Genomic DNA, 18,176 nt, shown 5'->3' with positions numbered 1-18,176 from the left:
TTTTGTAATGTCTCTCTGTACAGTTTTATTTACATGATACTATTCTGTTGTAATGCTGGATAGCAAGATTATATGTAATACATAAATATCAACACAGTTTTGTTTTTTCTTTTTTGTACAAATTTGCATATAACTAAGAATCAGAAAGGAAAAACTCAAACGGATACATACAGTTAACTTTAAATGAAAAAACAAAACAAAAAACACATCCATACGGGGGAGAAACAAGTCACAAACATACATCGGTTTCAATGTGTCAGGCAGCCATGAAAACACACTGTCGCACAGGTATGTGCACGTGCACTCACACAAAAACACACGCACACTTTTTTCCCCTCCCTTTTTTCCCCCTTACAGTGCTCTATAGCAGAGACACAGAGACCAATAGCTGTTAGACAGATGAGAAGTTACATCTAATCTTGGTATCTATTATTTTTCATAAATCTAGCTCTGGCATGCTCCTGTAGTTCTGTAAACATGTGCTGATAAACTGGGTAGCTCTACAGTCAAAAGGGATAAGGAAGAGGTGAGGACAGAACACATGCACACAGCCCAACACACACACACACACACACTGTGCTCACACGAATGTTTTGTTAGCGCATTTAAAAAAAAGAAATCATGGTTCACATACCCTAACTCCATCAATGCACTGAATACATGTGCTAACATCAGTACAATGGAAGAGAAAAATAAGCTAATAAAACATAACAGATAATTGTCTTTCAGCAAATAAAACATCTGAAACCCTAAGTTGAATGATATTTGTGAAACACTAAACACAGATGAAGAGTGACTCATGCATTTATCCCATTCATTCATGCCCCTACAATATTGATGCCTACATTGACCCTACCAGACCCATGGGGGAAGGGTGCCATCCTTCCCCTCAGGCCACACGTCGGCTCAAACACACACACACACACACACACACACACACACACACACACACACACACACACACACACACACACACACACACACACACACACACACACACACACACACACACAGAGTCCGGCAACAGTTGGTGGAACTCCTTCAGCGAGTAATTTGTGTGTCCCCCGTCTAGCATGATACCTCCAAACAGCCTCAATCAAAACCCATCAAAGTGAAAGCAAGGTGTGCCGATTGGAGGGGTTAGGGGAATTCACCGACGCCGACTGTCACGATGATCAACTGCTCTGATGGGGTCGAAGCTGACGAAAAAAGTAAAAGGGAAGACAACGTAGCTTAACGCGGCAGCCGTGAGGTAGGTAAAGCTAGGAAAAGACATCGCAACAAATCCCCCCCTCCTCGTGCGAGGCAGGAGACGCTGACCGACTCCAGCGCCGACGGAGCACAGAGCGAGAAGTTCAAAGGTTGAGGGACACAACTTGTATGGACTGTTTCTGTGTAGTCTGAATGCTTTTGAGAGACCAGCCAGTGTCTTGACACGTGGCGGCGCGTGTTAAATGGCCGTCTACGGTTTGGCACAATAATGGCGCCTGGTATGGGTGAGAGGAGCACAGCTTATCCTGGACATGTAGCCTGGTCTGCTCTTAGTAAGACAATACATATTCTTAGAAAAAACAAAACAAAACGTCGGACTGAACGGCGGCAAAAAACGAGAAAAACAAAACAAAAAACCACACCACAGAAAACAGGATAAAAACTAATGAGTTAATCAAAAAAAAAAAAAAGAGGGAGAAAAGTGATCATTCATGCATCTTCCTCAGACAGGATCTTTTATGTTTTTCTTTTTTTCCTCTCCATGATCTTCTTGAGGTTGTAATTTTGTAAATCAAGTCTGTTCCATTCTCATTTATGCTCATTTCAAAGGTTCGCACTCATACTCCAGTCTTTTGTCAATGGTGTTTCATTGTTGCTGCCACTGCTGCTCTGTCTCATCTATTATATTCTCTGGATCTTGTCAGCCACCACCACGGGGTTCTCTTTGCGGATCTTGGCGGCAGCCTCGGCCTTGTAATCATAGGGACAGTTGTGCTTGTCAGAGTACCGGTGGATGCCGCAGAACAGGTTGCCACAGCGACAGTCGAAACCTGGAGGCGCAAAAATCAAGGGTTAAAAGCTGGAATGGGAGCGTTTCACAAGTGCACTGACAGAAATTCATGCTGAACTGCGACCTGCTCACTCACCTGTGAGGCCCACTCTCTTGCGGCACATGAAGCACCTGTTCTTCTTAGGTTTGGGGGTGTCACTCTTACTTTCCTCACTGCTAGAAGAGGCTACAGGAGTAGGGCTAGAAGCAGCAGGCTGGCTTACAACTACGCAGAAAGAAAGACAATGGGAGGGAAAAAAAAAAAAAGTCATAAGTCACGGAAGCCTTTAATGTGTCATTATCCCTTTAATTCCCAGAGCAGCAAACAAGGCTGTTTGTCATACTTTTACAAGACAATGAAAGCCAGTGGCCTCTAAAATGTTGCATTGTTGTCCAAGATAATAGTAATTAGTATTTTCCTTATCTCTAAATTGCCCCTCTTGTTGTTGGCAGCAAAGAATACACTATTCTGAGCAAGCCTCTGGCAGGCAACGTTAAATCTGAGTGTCCTGAGAGTGGAGGTATTTTTAAACAGGTTTATTTTTAGACAGCCTCTCTTTCTTGGAGGCTGTAAGTGAAAACCAACAGCGGAGCTTAAGGTATGCAGCGAAGCATCAAAAATAAAACGGAGGCTACAGAAAGAACTATGTAGCAGTGTTTGCCTCGAGAAGTGTGTTTTTAAGCTGTCAACTAGGTATGTGTAAAATGCCTGCAATGTTGCCAGCAACCAATAGGAATGAAAGCATGTTTTTACCAGGCTCTAGGGGTTCAGGTTTGTCCTCTCTGGAGATGCTCATCTCGGTCATTTGCTGAGTCACAGGAAGAGATCCTTGAATGGTTCTGCAGGTTTAACCAGCGGGGAGCGAGGTGAGTCAGTCATCACATTGCTCATTCAATTTCAAGAAAAGTAACCAGCAAACATCACGAGAGCTAATGGCAGCGGATACTGACCTAGACATGTCTGGTGAAGGGGCAGGGGAGGCATCAACCTTTGCTAGACTGGCTTCTAGTCTCTGGATGGCAGAAGCCTCTGAGGTAGGACTAGCAGTTGAGCCTGTATGATGACAATGATAATAAATTTAAAAATCCAAATAAATATAATCCAAGTGATGTGGGTTTGCATGCCAACAAGTGAGCTGAATAATAGAAACTGTTTTCAGCAGTTTCAGGCCTATCTAAAAATGTATTCAACGTCACTTCTCTTTTGGGACATATTCTCCCTTGTTCCTTGTTTCAAAGTACTGATAGTGTTTTGCATCAAGAAAAACTTTAATGTTGGATCACAGAAGTGCTTAAAGGAGCACCCCATCACCCTGACCCTGTCTGTTATTATCCACAGTGGAGTAAAAGCTTTAAATATACTGATTAAAGTTCATGTATTTGTTTACATAGAAACTGATGTAATCAGTCTGAGCTGCAGTAACTCTGAAGGAGAAGACAAATCAAATCTGTGTGTGCGGTCTTACCCATTGGGCCGAGGGGGCTCATGCGGTCGCTGCTCTGCTGCCGTGTCAGGTGTTCCTTGTAGCATACGGAGCACATACCATTGGTTCTTGGGTTGCCATAGAAACCGCAACCTGTGGCACAAAGCATGGGCACTGGACTCTGGTTCGTCTCTTGAGCCATTGCTGAAAGAACGAGGGAGACAGAGTGAGAATGCTTCTTAGACCGACGTGCAGTTTGCAACACCAACACCTCGATCTGACACGTGCATGGAAGAAAGAAAAAAAAAAAAAAAAGAACTGAAATGTTTTCCTGGACGCATTTCCACCCCTACCGCTCTTCCTGTTAGTCTGGTTCCAGAGAAACTGGTTGCAGTATCAACATAGCTGACTGATAACACGGCTGTCATTTTATGTAAATTCAGCTTTCTGCTTTGACTTGCCCTTTAGCCTGAATACAGTAATGAATGTGTCTCCGCAGGAATCCCACAGAACAAACAACACTCACTGTTCTCTGTTCAACACCTTTGGCAAAGGCTCGTATGTGCTCTGTTCTACAGCTTTGTTCACTGCAGTGTCACCTCTTCCCTCCTGCCGGCTCTTTTGGTGGTTCTGAGAAAAACTGAGAGGTATTCCCATTATCCCCCCCATCCTCTGCTTTTTGTAGGCTTTAGTGTCAGCTGTTCTTCTTCCTCATACCAAATTCAGGCCCTTACTTCCTCCATCTAATTAAAAACAAAAGCTCTGACTCACTCGCGGTATCATGATCGCAAAAGAACACACAAAACACTTCAGATTAAATAAGATTCTGTTTTTGCTAAATGGCACAAGGCTATAAGCGATAAACAAAGTAGGTCAGCTGTTTCACAAAGTGTTCCCCTCCCTACCCTTGGCTCTTGCCTTACAAGGCATTTCAAAACCTCCCTAGTCATTTCTCACCACGCATACGCCCAGAAAATGAGCGTGCATGTGCGTAACTTGGCAAAACAAGTAGTCCTGTGACGTTTGCTACCCGTCTTTGTGCAACAGCGCAGGAAGTTGTGTAATGGGAGACGGTGACTTTAAGGTGATTGATCAAAAACAGCCACATGAAAGGACAGATACACATGGAAGGCCTGGATTAGATAGGAAAGAAGAGCTGTGCCTGCCAGCCCTGTCCGGGCCATTTTACAACTCAGCCGATCACCTATGATTCTTCTCCCCGCCCCCCACACACAGAAAATAAATAAAAATAAAATATAAAATCCACACACAGCAACGGGCTCATATTTCCTCTGTGGACAACCTTTGCCCTGTTCTGGTGCAACACAGCAGCTGCTTGCATTGGTGTGAAGCTCGTCTATATTCTGGTCACGGACACAAACAGGGCAGGCGAGCTCAATGTTCTGGCAGTTGGTTTAGAACGTCCTGTCAGTCCACCCGAGGTGTCCTAAATAACAAGCACCATTAGCTATCAGACCCCCACCCAAACCCGTCTTCCTACCACTTCCTCGTTTCTCTTCACCTGGATGTTTTCACCAGTATGTCAATAAAGGGTCTCCTTGGAAAAGCCCACAAAGACCTTTTTTTCCCTTTCATTTGTGTCACGTGTCCAACTGCTGACTGCTGAAAAATACCAGACAGGGGGACTCAGCTAAAAGCTAGTAACTAATGCGTAGCTCAAAATGCTTTTCATTTCAACCCCCTTTATATGGATCATCAGTAATTTCCTTTTAAAGCTGACTGACTTATCAGTTTATCGTGTTGACTAGATGTAGACTGGACGATTTTAGCTCCACGTTACGCAGAAACACTTCAATAAAAGAAAAGGTATTGATTTAAATTGCGACTAAATCACATCTGACGATGCAAAAACATATTACAAAAGAGGCCCATAGCAGTTAACACATTAACTTTATGACACAAAGGAACAATGGGTCCAGGTGTTTGATAAACAGCAGGCATGGTAACCTAATATTTACCAAGACCTTATAAGCACAGCGATAAGGTAAAAAAGACATGGCCACGCTGAATACTTCAAAAGACTTGCATGTTTTTCGAAACAAAGGGGGATCTTCCAGAGATACATAAAGCATACTGAGGGTCATTACACATTCACCTCAATCAGTCCCTACCTATAACAAAACATGCACTTGTGAATTATTCCAGACAATCCTATGAAACACTACAGATGTGAAATTGTAAAATACCCCAAACAAAAGGAAGTCGGGGGCTTTCCAGCACAGAGCAGATCATCAGTCACGACCAATAAACCCAACTTCCTTTCACAAAGGATCCAAACCCTTCACTATAACCAAATGTGAAAACTGGTCTGACTAGAAACTATGCCATTTGATTTCTGCGGACAACAAAAACTACTGCGGAAACAAAAAAACGTACGTGTGATAATCTCCAGCAAACAAAAGGGGGAAACTGTGCTTCTTTATCAGGCGCAAGCCAAGCTCATATTTCAGGCCCTGCTGGGCTTAAAAAGTCCTGAGTCACACTGAAGGGCAGGGGAGAGAAGAAAAAAAAACAAAACATTTGGGCTTGTCACATGCTGTAAAATTTGCTCTTTAAAAATGGACAGTGTTGAAAACAAACCACGAGAAGCCTACGGGAAGATAACGGCACTAATGTTTTCTGAAAACCCACTGTCTAGACAGTGAGGTATCGGCTCCCTTTGTTTCTTCTTTCTTCCTTTGTCTGCAATCTCCCTGCTTCCTGTTTAGACATCGTTTTGTAGTTCGCTTTAATCACTTTATTTGTACTGAAATGCGGTGTTCTGCGTGATTTAAGCGAAGCTATGCGGACAACCACGGTTATATAATCACACTAAGGCACTTAGAAAGAGACTTGGTGATGCCACATAGTTCTACACATCGAGCAAAGCTCGTCTGAGCCAAAGCTGAAACTACTTCCTCCATCGGCCGAAGCCGTGCGAGAACTTATATTCAAGAAAATGTTCTGTAGCAATTTCGAAAGCAACTCTCTCGCCCTGCTTGCCTATTCAGCTTATGAATTTTCTATTTCTAGACAGGAATTAGCTGGCTTTGGTGCCCCATCCCCCAGCTCTCGGGACAAACAGAAAAATAGGCACAGCAACCAACTAGCTCGCTCCCTCCCTTGTTATTTTCACCTCCTTGAAAGAGACGGAATCACGTTCGAGGGCTTTTGACATTTCTACTCAGGAGGAGGAGATGGTGGTGATGGCAACTTTAACAAGCTAAAGAAATGGGGGGTGGAAAAAGCTTGTTTATCACACTCAGCCATCACGCAACGCACCGCCTGACCTTTCAATCCACCGTTAAAGGTCGCCATCACCGACCGCCACCTCTGCAAACACCCATCGTTTGGCTGATTACCTCGATAAGCCGAGCTCACTTCCAAAATCATCCATATTCAGAAAAAAATCCCAAAAAACAATAATCCAAGATCATCACCTGCTAAAAATCGATGAAGTTTCTCGCGAGACGACGGGGAAAAGTGGCCGTTAGTGTGGGCAGCTGGAAAATGTCGATTGATTTCAGGTCCCGGTGAGGTCCTTTTCTCTTTCTTGCTTCGGTTATGTGCCGTCGTCCTCGGTGCCAGACAGGTTTAGAGGGGTTTTAAGTCTCCCTTCCTCGGCCTCCTACCTTCCTTCCTCTCTCTCTTCCTCTCCCGTTCCTTCTGTATGGATGTTTGTTTCCCTCTTTAGTCAGAGGAGTGGCGGTGATGTCACGGGTAAAACAACGTGTCCCCATTGGCTACCCGCGGAGCCCTCGAGCTCTGTGTACAGCTCTGCCAGAAAGGGAGGGCGCTGAAACTCAGTCTGCGCTTGCGCCACTTCGTGATTGCGTTATTACACATCTATTCGTCATCCTCCTACAAGGACGACCATATTGAGTAATCCACCTAAATGATAGGATGAATGAATAATGGTGCTGACAATGAGTGAATTAAAACAAGAAGAATGCAGGTCCGTGATCCGTGATGCCTCTTTGTAGAAGATTCTACACACTTATCTGTGAGATGGCACTATTAATGTGACAGCCTCGCCCCTCCTGCTACTCACATGGCCTATGATTATTTCTGTCAGAAGAACAAAGCAAGTACAGGTTGTAAACATGTTTTCCAGGAGACAAGCCAAGCGGACTCATTTCACAACATTTGGCTACAAACTGCTAATGTCCCAGTTACTGATACTAAATAGTGACCTTGACATTATCAATACTGTTAGGCCCAGTGAGGGCCCAGTCAGTCGTTAGGCCCTGATTTTAACCCTATTTCAAATCAAAACTGCTAACATCAAACAGCTCTTACAAATTGTGGATGAAGTTAAAAATGTTCAGACATTGTAACTATTTTGTCGAGTCAAACTAGTCTTCACAAAGATAGCTGTATAAGAGAAAAACACCCGAGCACCTGTGTTGATGTTGGGGAAGTTTTCAAGAAAAACACGTGAGCAGCACCATAAGATTGGAATTTTTTTAAAGGTGTACATCTGTTAGAATAATGCCTTGAGGAAATAATAAAGGCTGGCGCTAGTTACTGGACTGTGACCACTGAAAGAGCTTAGTGGGATTTCTGGGAATTTATAAAAGAAACTGAAAAGAGATTTTAGTCACAAAACATTACTCAAAGTGAGCTTTTAGAACAGCAAAATATCTTATTCTGCACAAATACAAGTAGTAGTCCAAATTGTGCCATTATGGGTAAGGCTATATTACCAAAGTAGCTGTGTTAAATATTCCAGTTAAATTAATTTACTAAAAGTAGAAAACATCTTATAAATTATTTTTGGTGGCTTGTCAAATGTCAAATTGGCAGCAAAGGCACTTTGGCCCTCAGTATTTCTAAAATAAAGTCTTTCCTTGTGGTAAAAAATGTTTATAGTGAAACAAAATAGTTGACACAAAGTTTGAGGGGTCGCTTTAATTGACTTAACCCATTGTTTTTACATCAACAGCCACCAGAGCATTACATCCACTGGATTTGTTTTTATGATACAAAATACACCTGTACTCTCCACTCACTTGCAAATGCGTCATACTACATAATTAAGTACATACATAGGGTACTGTGCCTTAAGGTCTAACAAGTCTCTACATATCCCCTCCCACCTTGTCAGCATAACATCACACAAATCCCCAGGCACTACAGGTCAGAGCTGAAAAAAACAAAAAAGTGTTGAAGTCGGGTGGTGTGAGCTTGTGTTTGGGGCGGGGGGATGTTGTCATCTCTCTGTGTGTCGATTCGTGGAAATCTAGAAGCTTACAGAAGTCTGGAAATCACTGAGATTTCTCAGTGTGTTTGATCCGGTTCAAACTAGCTTTATATGGAAACTGAAAAATGGTGGTAGCTAAGTGAAAGCAAAAGTGACTGCTGATCTTCAGCTGACTTTTTCAAGGGGAAGTCCTTCTCTTTCCTTCTTATACACACACACACACACACACACACACACACACACACACACACACACACACACACACATGCGGAAACATTGCTGCTAAAACTGGTTTCATCATACACAGATGAACAGAGGACAGCTTGTGGTCTGACCTACTTGTCTTTTATTAGCTTCCTGTGCTGTGTCCATTTGGACAGGTTTACTTGATTGCATATTTACTCGTTATTTTTATGGTATATTTTAAGAGTAAAGTATTTTAAAAGAAGAAAGGTAAAAATCATGAAACGACTGAAATGCTTTGTGTTTGACTGGGTGATTTGGAGAGTTAATAAAGCAACTGATCTCCAATAAGCAACATAACTAAAGGAACATAGTGCATGCATGGCAACAAACCCTAAGGAAGACTCCTTACATTATCATAAAACAGCGTGTTTTTTGTACAAGTTAATATCACGTGGCATCACAGTTTTATTATCTTTTGAGATTTTCAGAAAGACAAGCTTTGATGACCATGACTTCTTTTATATAGCCTTTATAACCCGGTCTTTCTTCTCTAATCAAACCTCAGTAAAAAGATTCCAGTTATAGTTTAACTCACAGCTCACATATTACAACACAGGCTCAAAACAGTGCTTGTGGCAACCCACCACGCTGCAGTTTCATGCTAATGGTCTTCTGTGTGTACATACATGCGTGTAGCACTATCCCTCTGTTGACATTAGCCCGAAAGCTTTTCATATGTGAATGAAGAAGGGTGGATGGAAGACTGGGATTACACTGAGGTCTTTGTGCGCATGTGTTGTGTTAATACACAGCCCTGCAGGGAGCAGACGAGAAGGAGCATGTGTTGAAACATATATCTGTTCAGTATGTGAAGGTTCACGGTTTTCAGTGAGAGGAGGGGGCAGCCGAGGAGAGAGTGGGAGGTGTTGAGTATCGTTACCCATCCCCCTCGCTGTCATAGCTAGGCTTTTGTATCTGTTTGTTGAAGCAGTATGTCCCTTTTTTATACATTAACATGTCATACACGTGAGGGGCTGAGTAACAATGCTGCCGTGGCAACAGATGCCTACAATTTCTTTTGTTTTCTTTTGTTGTGTGTTTTCTTGTGCGTGTGTGTGTTTGTGTAAGGGTGTGAGGATTACTTATGTGAATCTGGAGCAGTCTGTCTGTAGTTACTAGGCAGATATTGGTCGACCCAACACAAACACACACACACACATGCATGTGCAAACACACACAGAGGCACAGCTTGCCTGTGTCTGGCGTCGGTGTGGTGAGACACTGTCGATAAAGGGGCTAGTGGTGGAGATGGCAGCTTATCCATTTACATAAGCTGTGTGTGGGGCTTGATAAGCTCTGACTAAAACCATCGGTTCTAAACTTGATCTCCCTACCCTGCTCTGTCTACGCTCGGCTTCATGCGCAGCCCCCATAAAGAAGGGGGTGGTACTGTTTGTGTGTAGATGTTTGTGTGGTCTACAGTAAAAAAAAAGAGAAGCATTTTTCATGAACAGACTGTGTCTATCTGATGTGGTGGGAGATCAGGGAGAGATTTGCTGAAAATTCCTGTTGCTGAAAATGTTCAGGAAACATTCAGTGAAGCACTTTGGAATTAGAGAATGCTTCCAAGAGATAGGCAGACAGAAAATTAAAGAGACTCAAACCATTAAAGGGGAAGAATGAGCAGCACAACAGGCTCAAATTAAGGACCACTGAGTCTGTTGCTTGTTCTGGTACTGCACACCTCCCCTGAACCTCTCGTGAATGTGCTTCTTGTTATTTGTGAGCAGGGAGGAGTTCCCCAAAAGTTTCCCACCACAGTCTCTATCTAAAGTCCCTCATCCTCCTTCTTTCCTCTTCACACACAGGCCTCACTGTACACGGGTATCTGGGTAATTGTTGGATTAATATGGAGTGTGTGTATAGACTTGTGCACACATGGTTCATGTAAAAGGCCAATGAAGAGGTGATGCATATGCATTTAAAAAAAAAATCAGTTTCCATTTACAGGCTCTGTGTGGGTTTGCCCTTCACAGCTGATATAAGACACTCTATGTATGACCTGACCACATGTCTGCATGTGGTGATCAAATGTGAACCCCTGCATGTGTGCGTGTGTGTGTGTTGGTGTGCAGCAGATGTCCTGTGGCCCAGACTGGCTGGTCTTTGTTGCTGCTCCCTCGTGCAGACGGGCCTAGCCACGTGCTCCTCTGACTGCAAGGGCAAGCCACGCCTCCACCACTGTAATCTGTCAATTGCAGCAGCCAAGTCCCACCCATAAAAACACCCACAGTCTGCCAAGGCCTGCTTGCCTGCTCGATGACGCTGCTTTACTCACGCATACTTACCATGCTCTCTGTTTGTCTCTCGCTCACACCTACACACATCTGTTGCTGGCCCGTGAACATGGTGTGCAAATTTGAGCAGCTCACTTTCTCTTCATCCATGTAAACCGTTTATTTTCCCCTTTCCCCCTCTGCCTGCTTTTGATATATTGCAGTGTGAAGGTATTTTTTTAAGCATTTATTTCCGTGTTGGAGAAATAGTCAAATCCCCTCCTCAGAAACACCCAGAAACAGGAAGAAGGAATTTCTTGAGGGAAAAAAACACAAGACAGGGAAACATCTAGATGGGCAAGTAGTAAAGACTTGCTATTAATCCTGGCAAAATGCCAACAGCAACACTTAAAGATGCCTGTTTTTCTACAGTCTGTACTATTGATAAATGGGTCTAATCTTTGCTCAGGTGCAGTCACTCATCCCAGATAGTCTTTGGGGTAAATAATCTATTGAAAGTGCACATCAAACATTGTGCCTTAGACATCCTTATATGCCAGGTCTCTGTTTACAATGATTACGTCATTTTTAGTCCCCCCTGGCAAATGTCTATAGTCTGAGTCACACCTGGATTAGCTTGCACTGTCCTCTCAGCTCTCTTCTTTCTCCCTGACAAAAACAGCCAAGTTTTACCCTTAGGGCCAAAACCTCCTGCTGCTTTACATTTAGTGTCAACAGTCGTGCAACTCAGGCAAAATAAATGCTATACAAAGTTCACTGGTAGATTGTTGTTATCAGGGAAACACAGGCAGGCTTTCTGCAGAAAGTGTTTACGAATTTGTGTTTATTACCCAGTACAGCTGGAAAAGAACTGGTTTTGGTGATGCTTCTCTAAAGTAGACCCCCCCCCCCCACACACACACACACGCACAAACACAAAAACTCCACATATTTATTTTGGCATAGTACAGTACAGTGCCTGTAACCCTCACTAGACATCCTTCCTCTAAGTCTATGCTGCTTTTCTCTGGCCTGCATTAGGGGACAGGGGGCTTGGCTACAGACATATTCTGTTACAGAAATGCTATTTGACTCATACAGTACATGCAGGCAGTTTGCAGGTCTCAGTAGTCTTTTATCAAATGATGAATCACTGTCTAACGCCTGCACACTGATATCTACATTGGCTGTTTAACTAAAGAGCAACAGAAATGCACAGATAAACTCTGCGTTGCATGCACTTCAACATGCTCCTATCATTTCATGCTCACTCGCTCAGTCTCTTAGACATGTATGAGTTTATGTATATTTCTGTATAATTTCTATTATTATTATTATTCCCAGTAAATACGCCTCTTTTGGGTTTTGTTTTGTATACTTTTACAAATATTTTTTATATATATAATATTTTCCAGCAACCAACCATTTTTTTTATTCTTAAATGTCATCTATACTATATTTTAGACAGTGTGAAGCTAAAAAAAGATGAAAGGTGGGCTTGTTTGTACAGGCTTCTGAACCGTTAAGGCTTGTTGCTCCCACATGCTAAGAAAGCATGGTGGTGCAGCGGTAAACAATGCCAACTCATAGCAAGAAAGGCGTGGGTTGTCTGAGGAATTTGCAGTAGTGCTGAGGACGAAAAGTGTGCTTTCACCTTTCCCCCAAACAAAGTGGGCATGTTTTTCTGTTTTTCCGAGTCTTTTTTCTTTTTCATCGACCTGAAACATTTCATCTTTTATTTTTAACAAAATCTTAACTGCATTTGGCCATTTGGCAAAATTGTCTTTTAAGCAGCTTCTCAAGTTTTGCTGGATGAGTAAAATCTAAGAGAAAATGACCGGTCATCAGCTCACTTGTGTCTTACAAATTCCAAGTTTTTAATAAGTTTCATTTTGGTCTCTATTGGTTGCATTCAGTAGCAACTGCTGCTCTCAGAGTCCTTTAAATTGTTTAAATTTTGTTTCACAATCATTTTTGTACTGGAATAAATGTGAATGTGTTGCTTTTGAATATGCTTTAAATCTACAAGTAATGAGTAACAAGCAGTTTCATAGCAAGGTAACTTTATTCCCTGATTATTCCATAACAAACTTTGCAGTCAGTGATTCCCAGTGAGTGTTGAACTTGCATTTGGGAGCAAGTTCAATTCTTGGAATGCTCATATGAGGCTCAAAGAGATGTTGACGCAAATGATGGAATCTGTATTTAGACTGAGTAATCCAAACGAATATACAGCAAAATTTTAGGACACAAGTAAGATCAGTTAGACCAAAAGTCCTGGAAGAAAAAGGAAGACAACTAAAGTGAATGATTGCCAAATTCGTTCTTTAAGAAAACCACTTTACAATATCCAACAAGTTGAGGACAGTCTCATTGAACTATTATTGTCAAAGTCTACAATGAAGAGAGACCTTCATTAATTGAAATACAAGTTTATAGAATATTTGGTTTACAACAAGGTCCAAACCAATGGTTGAATTCAAGTACAGAAAGACCAGATTAGACTTTGCCAGAACAAATCTAAACGAAGCTGCACTGGTTCTTCTTTGGACAGAAGAAAGATTAACCACATTATCAAACATGTTTTAGGAAGCGTTACAGCATTGGTATGTGCGGCTGCCAGTAGAACAGGATCTCAGGTATTTACTATTTTTATGTGACTGCTAATAGAAATAGAAAGATACAATTCTGAAGTGTACAGGGTTATACTCTCTGCTCAGATTTAGCTAAATGCTCCAAAAACTGATTAGCTAACACTTCACTGGGCAAATCAATAATGAGCCAAAGCAAACTCCAAAAGCAACCGATGAGTTTCTCAAGGTAAAGAAATTGGATATTATTCAATGGTCAACACAGTCACCTGACTGCAACCCAACAGAGCATGCTTTGCAATTACTGAAGACAAAAATTAAAGGTGGGCGGTAGAGACCCACAAGCGAGCAGCAACTGATGGTTGCTGTAGTAAAGACCTAGCCGAACATATTTGGTGAAGTGCGCAGATTCTAGACTTCAGGCAGTCATTGACCGAGTATTAAAAGCAATCCTCATATCTGAAAATTGAATCCACTGTGGTTACAAAATTGGAAAAATTGTGCCATTCTCCAAGTACTTACAACCTAATATGTATACCTGTATGTTGGCTGTGAGGTTCAGGCAGGGAAGTATCTCTAGAACAGCTTTTGTATCTGTCAGACAGGACTTTCTTGCTTACCGTATCACACCTTCGTAACTGAATCTCTGTCTTGTGATCTGTCATGTGCCTCTGGCTGTATGCATTGTGCTTCCTTTTGTGCAAAAAATAGATATTCTTAACAGGTATCTCCTACCTTTGTTATGCAGAAAATATTTAATTGCACACCTCAGACACGCCTCTGATGATCTGTATTAACTCTATATAAGATGATACATACTTTTCTTACACCTAAAAATTTTCAAGACATTGTTTTAAACGTGACGTAAACTACTATCTCTTTATCTTCTTTCATTAAACTTATCCTGCTTAATGTAGGTATCTCAACACACCAGGCTTTGAAGTTCAACAATCTTGTGAATTGCTTATTCCCTTATGTTTCTGCCAATTCAATTCAATTCAATTCAATTTTATTTATATAGCGCCAAATCACAACATAAGTCGCCTCAAGGCGCTTCATAGATACAGAGAAAAAAAACCAACAATCATATGACCCCCTATGAGCAAGCACTTTGGCAACAGTGGGAAGGAAAAACTCCCTTTTAACAGGAAGAAACCTCCGGCAGAACCAGGCTCAGGGAGGGGCGGCCATCTGCTGCGACCGGTTGGGGTGAGAGAAGGAAGACAGGATAAAAGACATGCTGTGGAAGAGAGACAGAGATTAATAACAGATATGATTCAATGCAGAGAGGTCTATTAACACATAGTGAGTGAGAAAGGTGACTGGAAAGGAAAAACTCAATGCATCATGGGAATCCCCCGGCAGCCTACGTCTATTGCAGCATAACTAAGGGAGGATTCACAGTCACCTGGTCCAGCCCTAACTATATGCTTTAGCAAAAAGGAAAGTTTTAAGCCTAATCTTAAAAGTAGAGATAGTGTCTGTCTCCCGAATCCAAACTGGAAGCTGGTTCCACAGAAGAGGGGCCTGAAAACTGAAGGCTCTCCCTCCCATTCTACTTTTAAATACTCTAGGAACAACAAGTAGGCCTGCAGAGCGAAGTGCTCTTTTTTTTTTTTTTTGCCTGTCCCGTTTGGCTCTTTTGCCATCAGAATTATTGTCTAAAGGCAAACAAAGATGCCCAACGGATTTACTTTACCAAATTGACCATCCCAGCCTTGCCGTAATGGTCCATTTGATTCACCTTTTATTGTTTATTTTATTTTCACTTACTGAATACGGGACAGACTTGACTGGGGGAAAGAAGGGGAGAAAGAAAGAGGGAAAGAGAAACAGCTGAGAAGAGGGACGGGGGAGAAGGGCAAAAAACAAAAACCAACAGAACGGGCAGAGAGAAAAAAAAATGCATATATCGATCACCTGGATCACCTGCTGAGAAAGAAAAAAGAAAACAAGCAGAAGAGAACAAGAGTAATAGAATAAACAACATCACAATGATATATGGGAATATGACAGTAAATACTAAATATTAAACATTATTGTGCAGCACATAAGATCAACAGAACACAGTGTGCTTTGAGGTAGGAGCCAAAAAGGGTGTAGTTTGTGGGTGTGATCACCCGTGTGTACACCTGTGAGCATGGACGCGCTTGTTTTTTGTTTTTTAAAAGGTTCCTTCATGTAATGATCTGCTAGAGGGTGTGGGGGGGCCACAGCCCCGTCCTCCAGGGCATGAAGCAGGTATGGAGGAGATCAAAACTCCAGACATCCAGAGGCCCCCAGAACACAAGAGACCAAGGAAGACCAACAGAGGGGCAGCCGCGCCACTGTCCCAGAGAGAGCTGAGGAGAGTCCCAGATGAGGGCTCACTCAGCAGCCGCGGAGCAGAAGCCAGGGGGAGTTGCAGTGACGCGCCCGTGAGCTCCGCCGGCAGCCAGCCGCGCCTGAGTGACCAAGCCCCAGGCCGAGAGGCCGGGGGCACCCCACCTCCGAAGTGGCCCGAGCGAGCCCCAGGCTCCAGGCCCCGATAAGCGGCCGCCAAGGAGTGAGCCGGTGTGTACCTGGACGCCCATCCCCGGACACAAAGAACCACCAACGCACCGATGTCTGAGGGAGTCCGCCACTGGCAGGGGAGGTAGTGGTAGGGGGAGATAGGCCTCCAAGCCTTGGAGGGCCTGAGATGTCCCCAGAGAGGTGGCGTCTGATACCCAACCTGACATATAGACACAGAAATACAGGCACACACAGATACAAACATCCATTCCCACCCTCATGCTCTCATATGCACTCACTCCACACTCAACCAACGTGGAGACAGACATAAAGAGACACTGTACACACGATCACACTCCCCAAGCGTACTCTACAAACCGGGTCTAGGTACCCTTGCCCCTGGAGGGGGGAACTGCACCCAGACCCAGGTGGTGTTACCCTTTTCCCTGCGGTGGGGGGAGGCAGACCGCCCCGACTCCGCAGCAGCAGGAAGGCCCCACACTCCAGACCGCAGTCGGACGGCCAACTCCTCCTCCTAGCCCCCCCGCTCCAGCAGGTCGCAGAGAATGGGGGTGAGAGAAGACTCCAAACCTCCCTCCACCCGCTCATTGTAGTGTTGATGCATGTGTGTTTTAAGGTGCATTTAAAACCCAGGAGGGCATGGAGCTACCTGCCAGAGAGCAGCAGGTAAGCGCATGGTCCCTCCTGCTAGCCCTCAATGTCTACGTGTATTTAAAATTGAGAGGTGGGCAACGACGCCAGGGGTGGGGTGTACACCCTGATGGTACTTTGGATTCCGTGTATCGTGCCCACCCCCAAGATCCTATATGTATGTGTAATGAGAGTGTGAGTAATGTGAATGTCTAAGTTGTGGGATAAAATTGAGGCAGAGGCAGCCAGAAGGGGACGGGGGGGGGGTGGGGGTGGGGGGGGGGGGGGTGGGTAGCCTCCTCTGCACCCTGGTGACATACCCCTACTCCAAGGTCCTGCATGTGTGGGTGGTTGTGGTGGAGCGGGAAGAGGGAGGCAGCTGGAGATGGGGAGGGAAGGAAGGGAGGGGCAAGTGACCCCTCCCTGGGGCCAGCTCCCCCGCTGACCCCAGTAGGCACCCCCATACTCCGCGACCCGCCAGGGAAAGGGGGCCCAGGCCCATCCAGACCGGGGCCCAGTGCAGCAGCGCCTCCCGGCCCCACAGAGCCCGGGACAGTCCACCCAACCGCACCACAGAGAAAACTGCACCCACCCCACCATCCACTCATCTTCCAGACTACATAAGACAATAAACACCCAGGCTGAGATCTTCCTCCACCTCTCCTGTATCTCCCCCTCCTGCAGAGGGAGCTCCTGAGGAGAGGAAAGCTCCTGCAAGATGTGATGAGATCTCCCCCACCAGTTGAAGAGCCCCCCAGGTGGCTCGATGCACCGGCGGCACCCTGCTCCAGGGCTGGGCCCCCATGCACCCACCCGCCCACAACCCCGGCAACACACCAACCAGGACCCAAGCCCCCGAGGCCCGGTCCGGGTCCCAGCCCAGAGACGGAGCGCCCCCAGAACCTCACGCCCATCCCGGACCCACCCAGGGGCAGCCAGGCTACCAGGTCAGTAACCCACGTCCGTCAGCACAGACCCTCCCCTAGCCCCGCTGCACGCAGCTGCGAGGAAACAGTCACCTGAGAGCCAACAGAGCCCCTAACCGGACATGACCGCTACCCCGGGTTGAGCCCCCCAAGGAAGATGCCTCCGGGGAACCCCCCGACGCCCTAAGCCTGTCCCTACCCCCACACCAATCACAACAGTGAAGGCGGGACCAAACTATGACCCCCCACCCCCACTAGGTGATGGAGCTGATCAAAGGAGCCCAGAGCAATTGATCTGATGTGGTGGCAGAGGCTGTATCAAGACTAATGTAATCTAATAGATAATTTCTATATTGGTTAGAATTAAGATTATTTTTATTTTTCC

General features: G+C 44.5%; 1 protein-coding gene across 2 annotated transcripts; it reads right to left on the bottom strand.

Annotated features, from left to right (window-relative positions):
• zfand5a (zinc finger, AN1-type domain 5a) lies at positions 1-7,144 on the bottom strand. Of its 2 annotated transcripts, none has more exons than XM_080893534.1 (6): positions 6,828-7,144; positions 3,508-3,669; positions 2,993-3,095; positions 2,796-2,881; positions 2,139-2,267; positions 1-2,042 (listed from the first exon to the last, which is right to left on the bottom strand). In XM_080893534.1, the coding sequence occupies exons 1-6, from the start codon at positions 6,856-6,858 to the stop codon at positions 1,894-1,896; spliced, it is 660 nt and encodes a 219-aa protein (XP_080749660.1). In that variant the 5' UTR covers positions 6,859-7,144; the 3' UTR covers positions 1-1,893. The 2 variants fall into 2 exon arrangements, with proteins under 2 accessions (XP_080749660.1, XP_080749661.1); XM_080893535.1 differs by having other exon boundaries at positions 6,906-7,144.
• Positions 7,145-18,176: the final 11,032 nt, after the last annotated feature.

The sequence above is a fragment of the Rhamphochromis sp. 'chilingali' genome (assembly GCF_963969265.1).
Source record: "Rhamphochromis sp. 'chilingali' genome assembly, chromosome: 10".
Lineage (NCBI taxonomy): Eukaryota > Metazoa > Chordata > Actinopteri > Cichliformes > Cichlidae > Rhamphochromis > Rhamphochromis sp. 'chilingali'.
The sequence above is the reverse complement of the archived record's forward strand: the minus strand, read 5'-3'. Positions and strand labels throughout refer to the sequence as shown.

Excerpts from the sequence above, each read along its gene's own strand:
- zfand5a (XM_080893534.1), bottom strand. The coding sequence starts at position 6,858 with ATGATTTTGGAAGTGAGCTCGGCTTATCGAG. Across the intron at positions 2,882-2,992 it reads CCTTCACCAGACATGTCTAG|AACCATTCAAGGATCTCTTC; the intron begins GTCAGTATCCGC and ends TTAAACCTGCAG. Across the intron at positions 2,268-2,795 it reads ACCTGAACCCCTAGAGCCTG|TTGTAAGCCAGCCTGCTGCT; the intron begins GTAAAAACATGC and ends CTTTCTGCGTAG.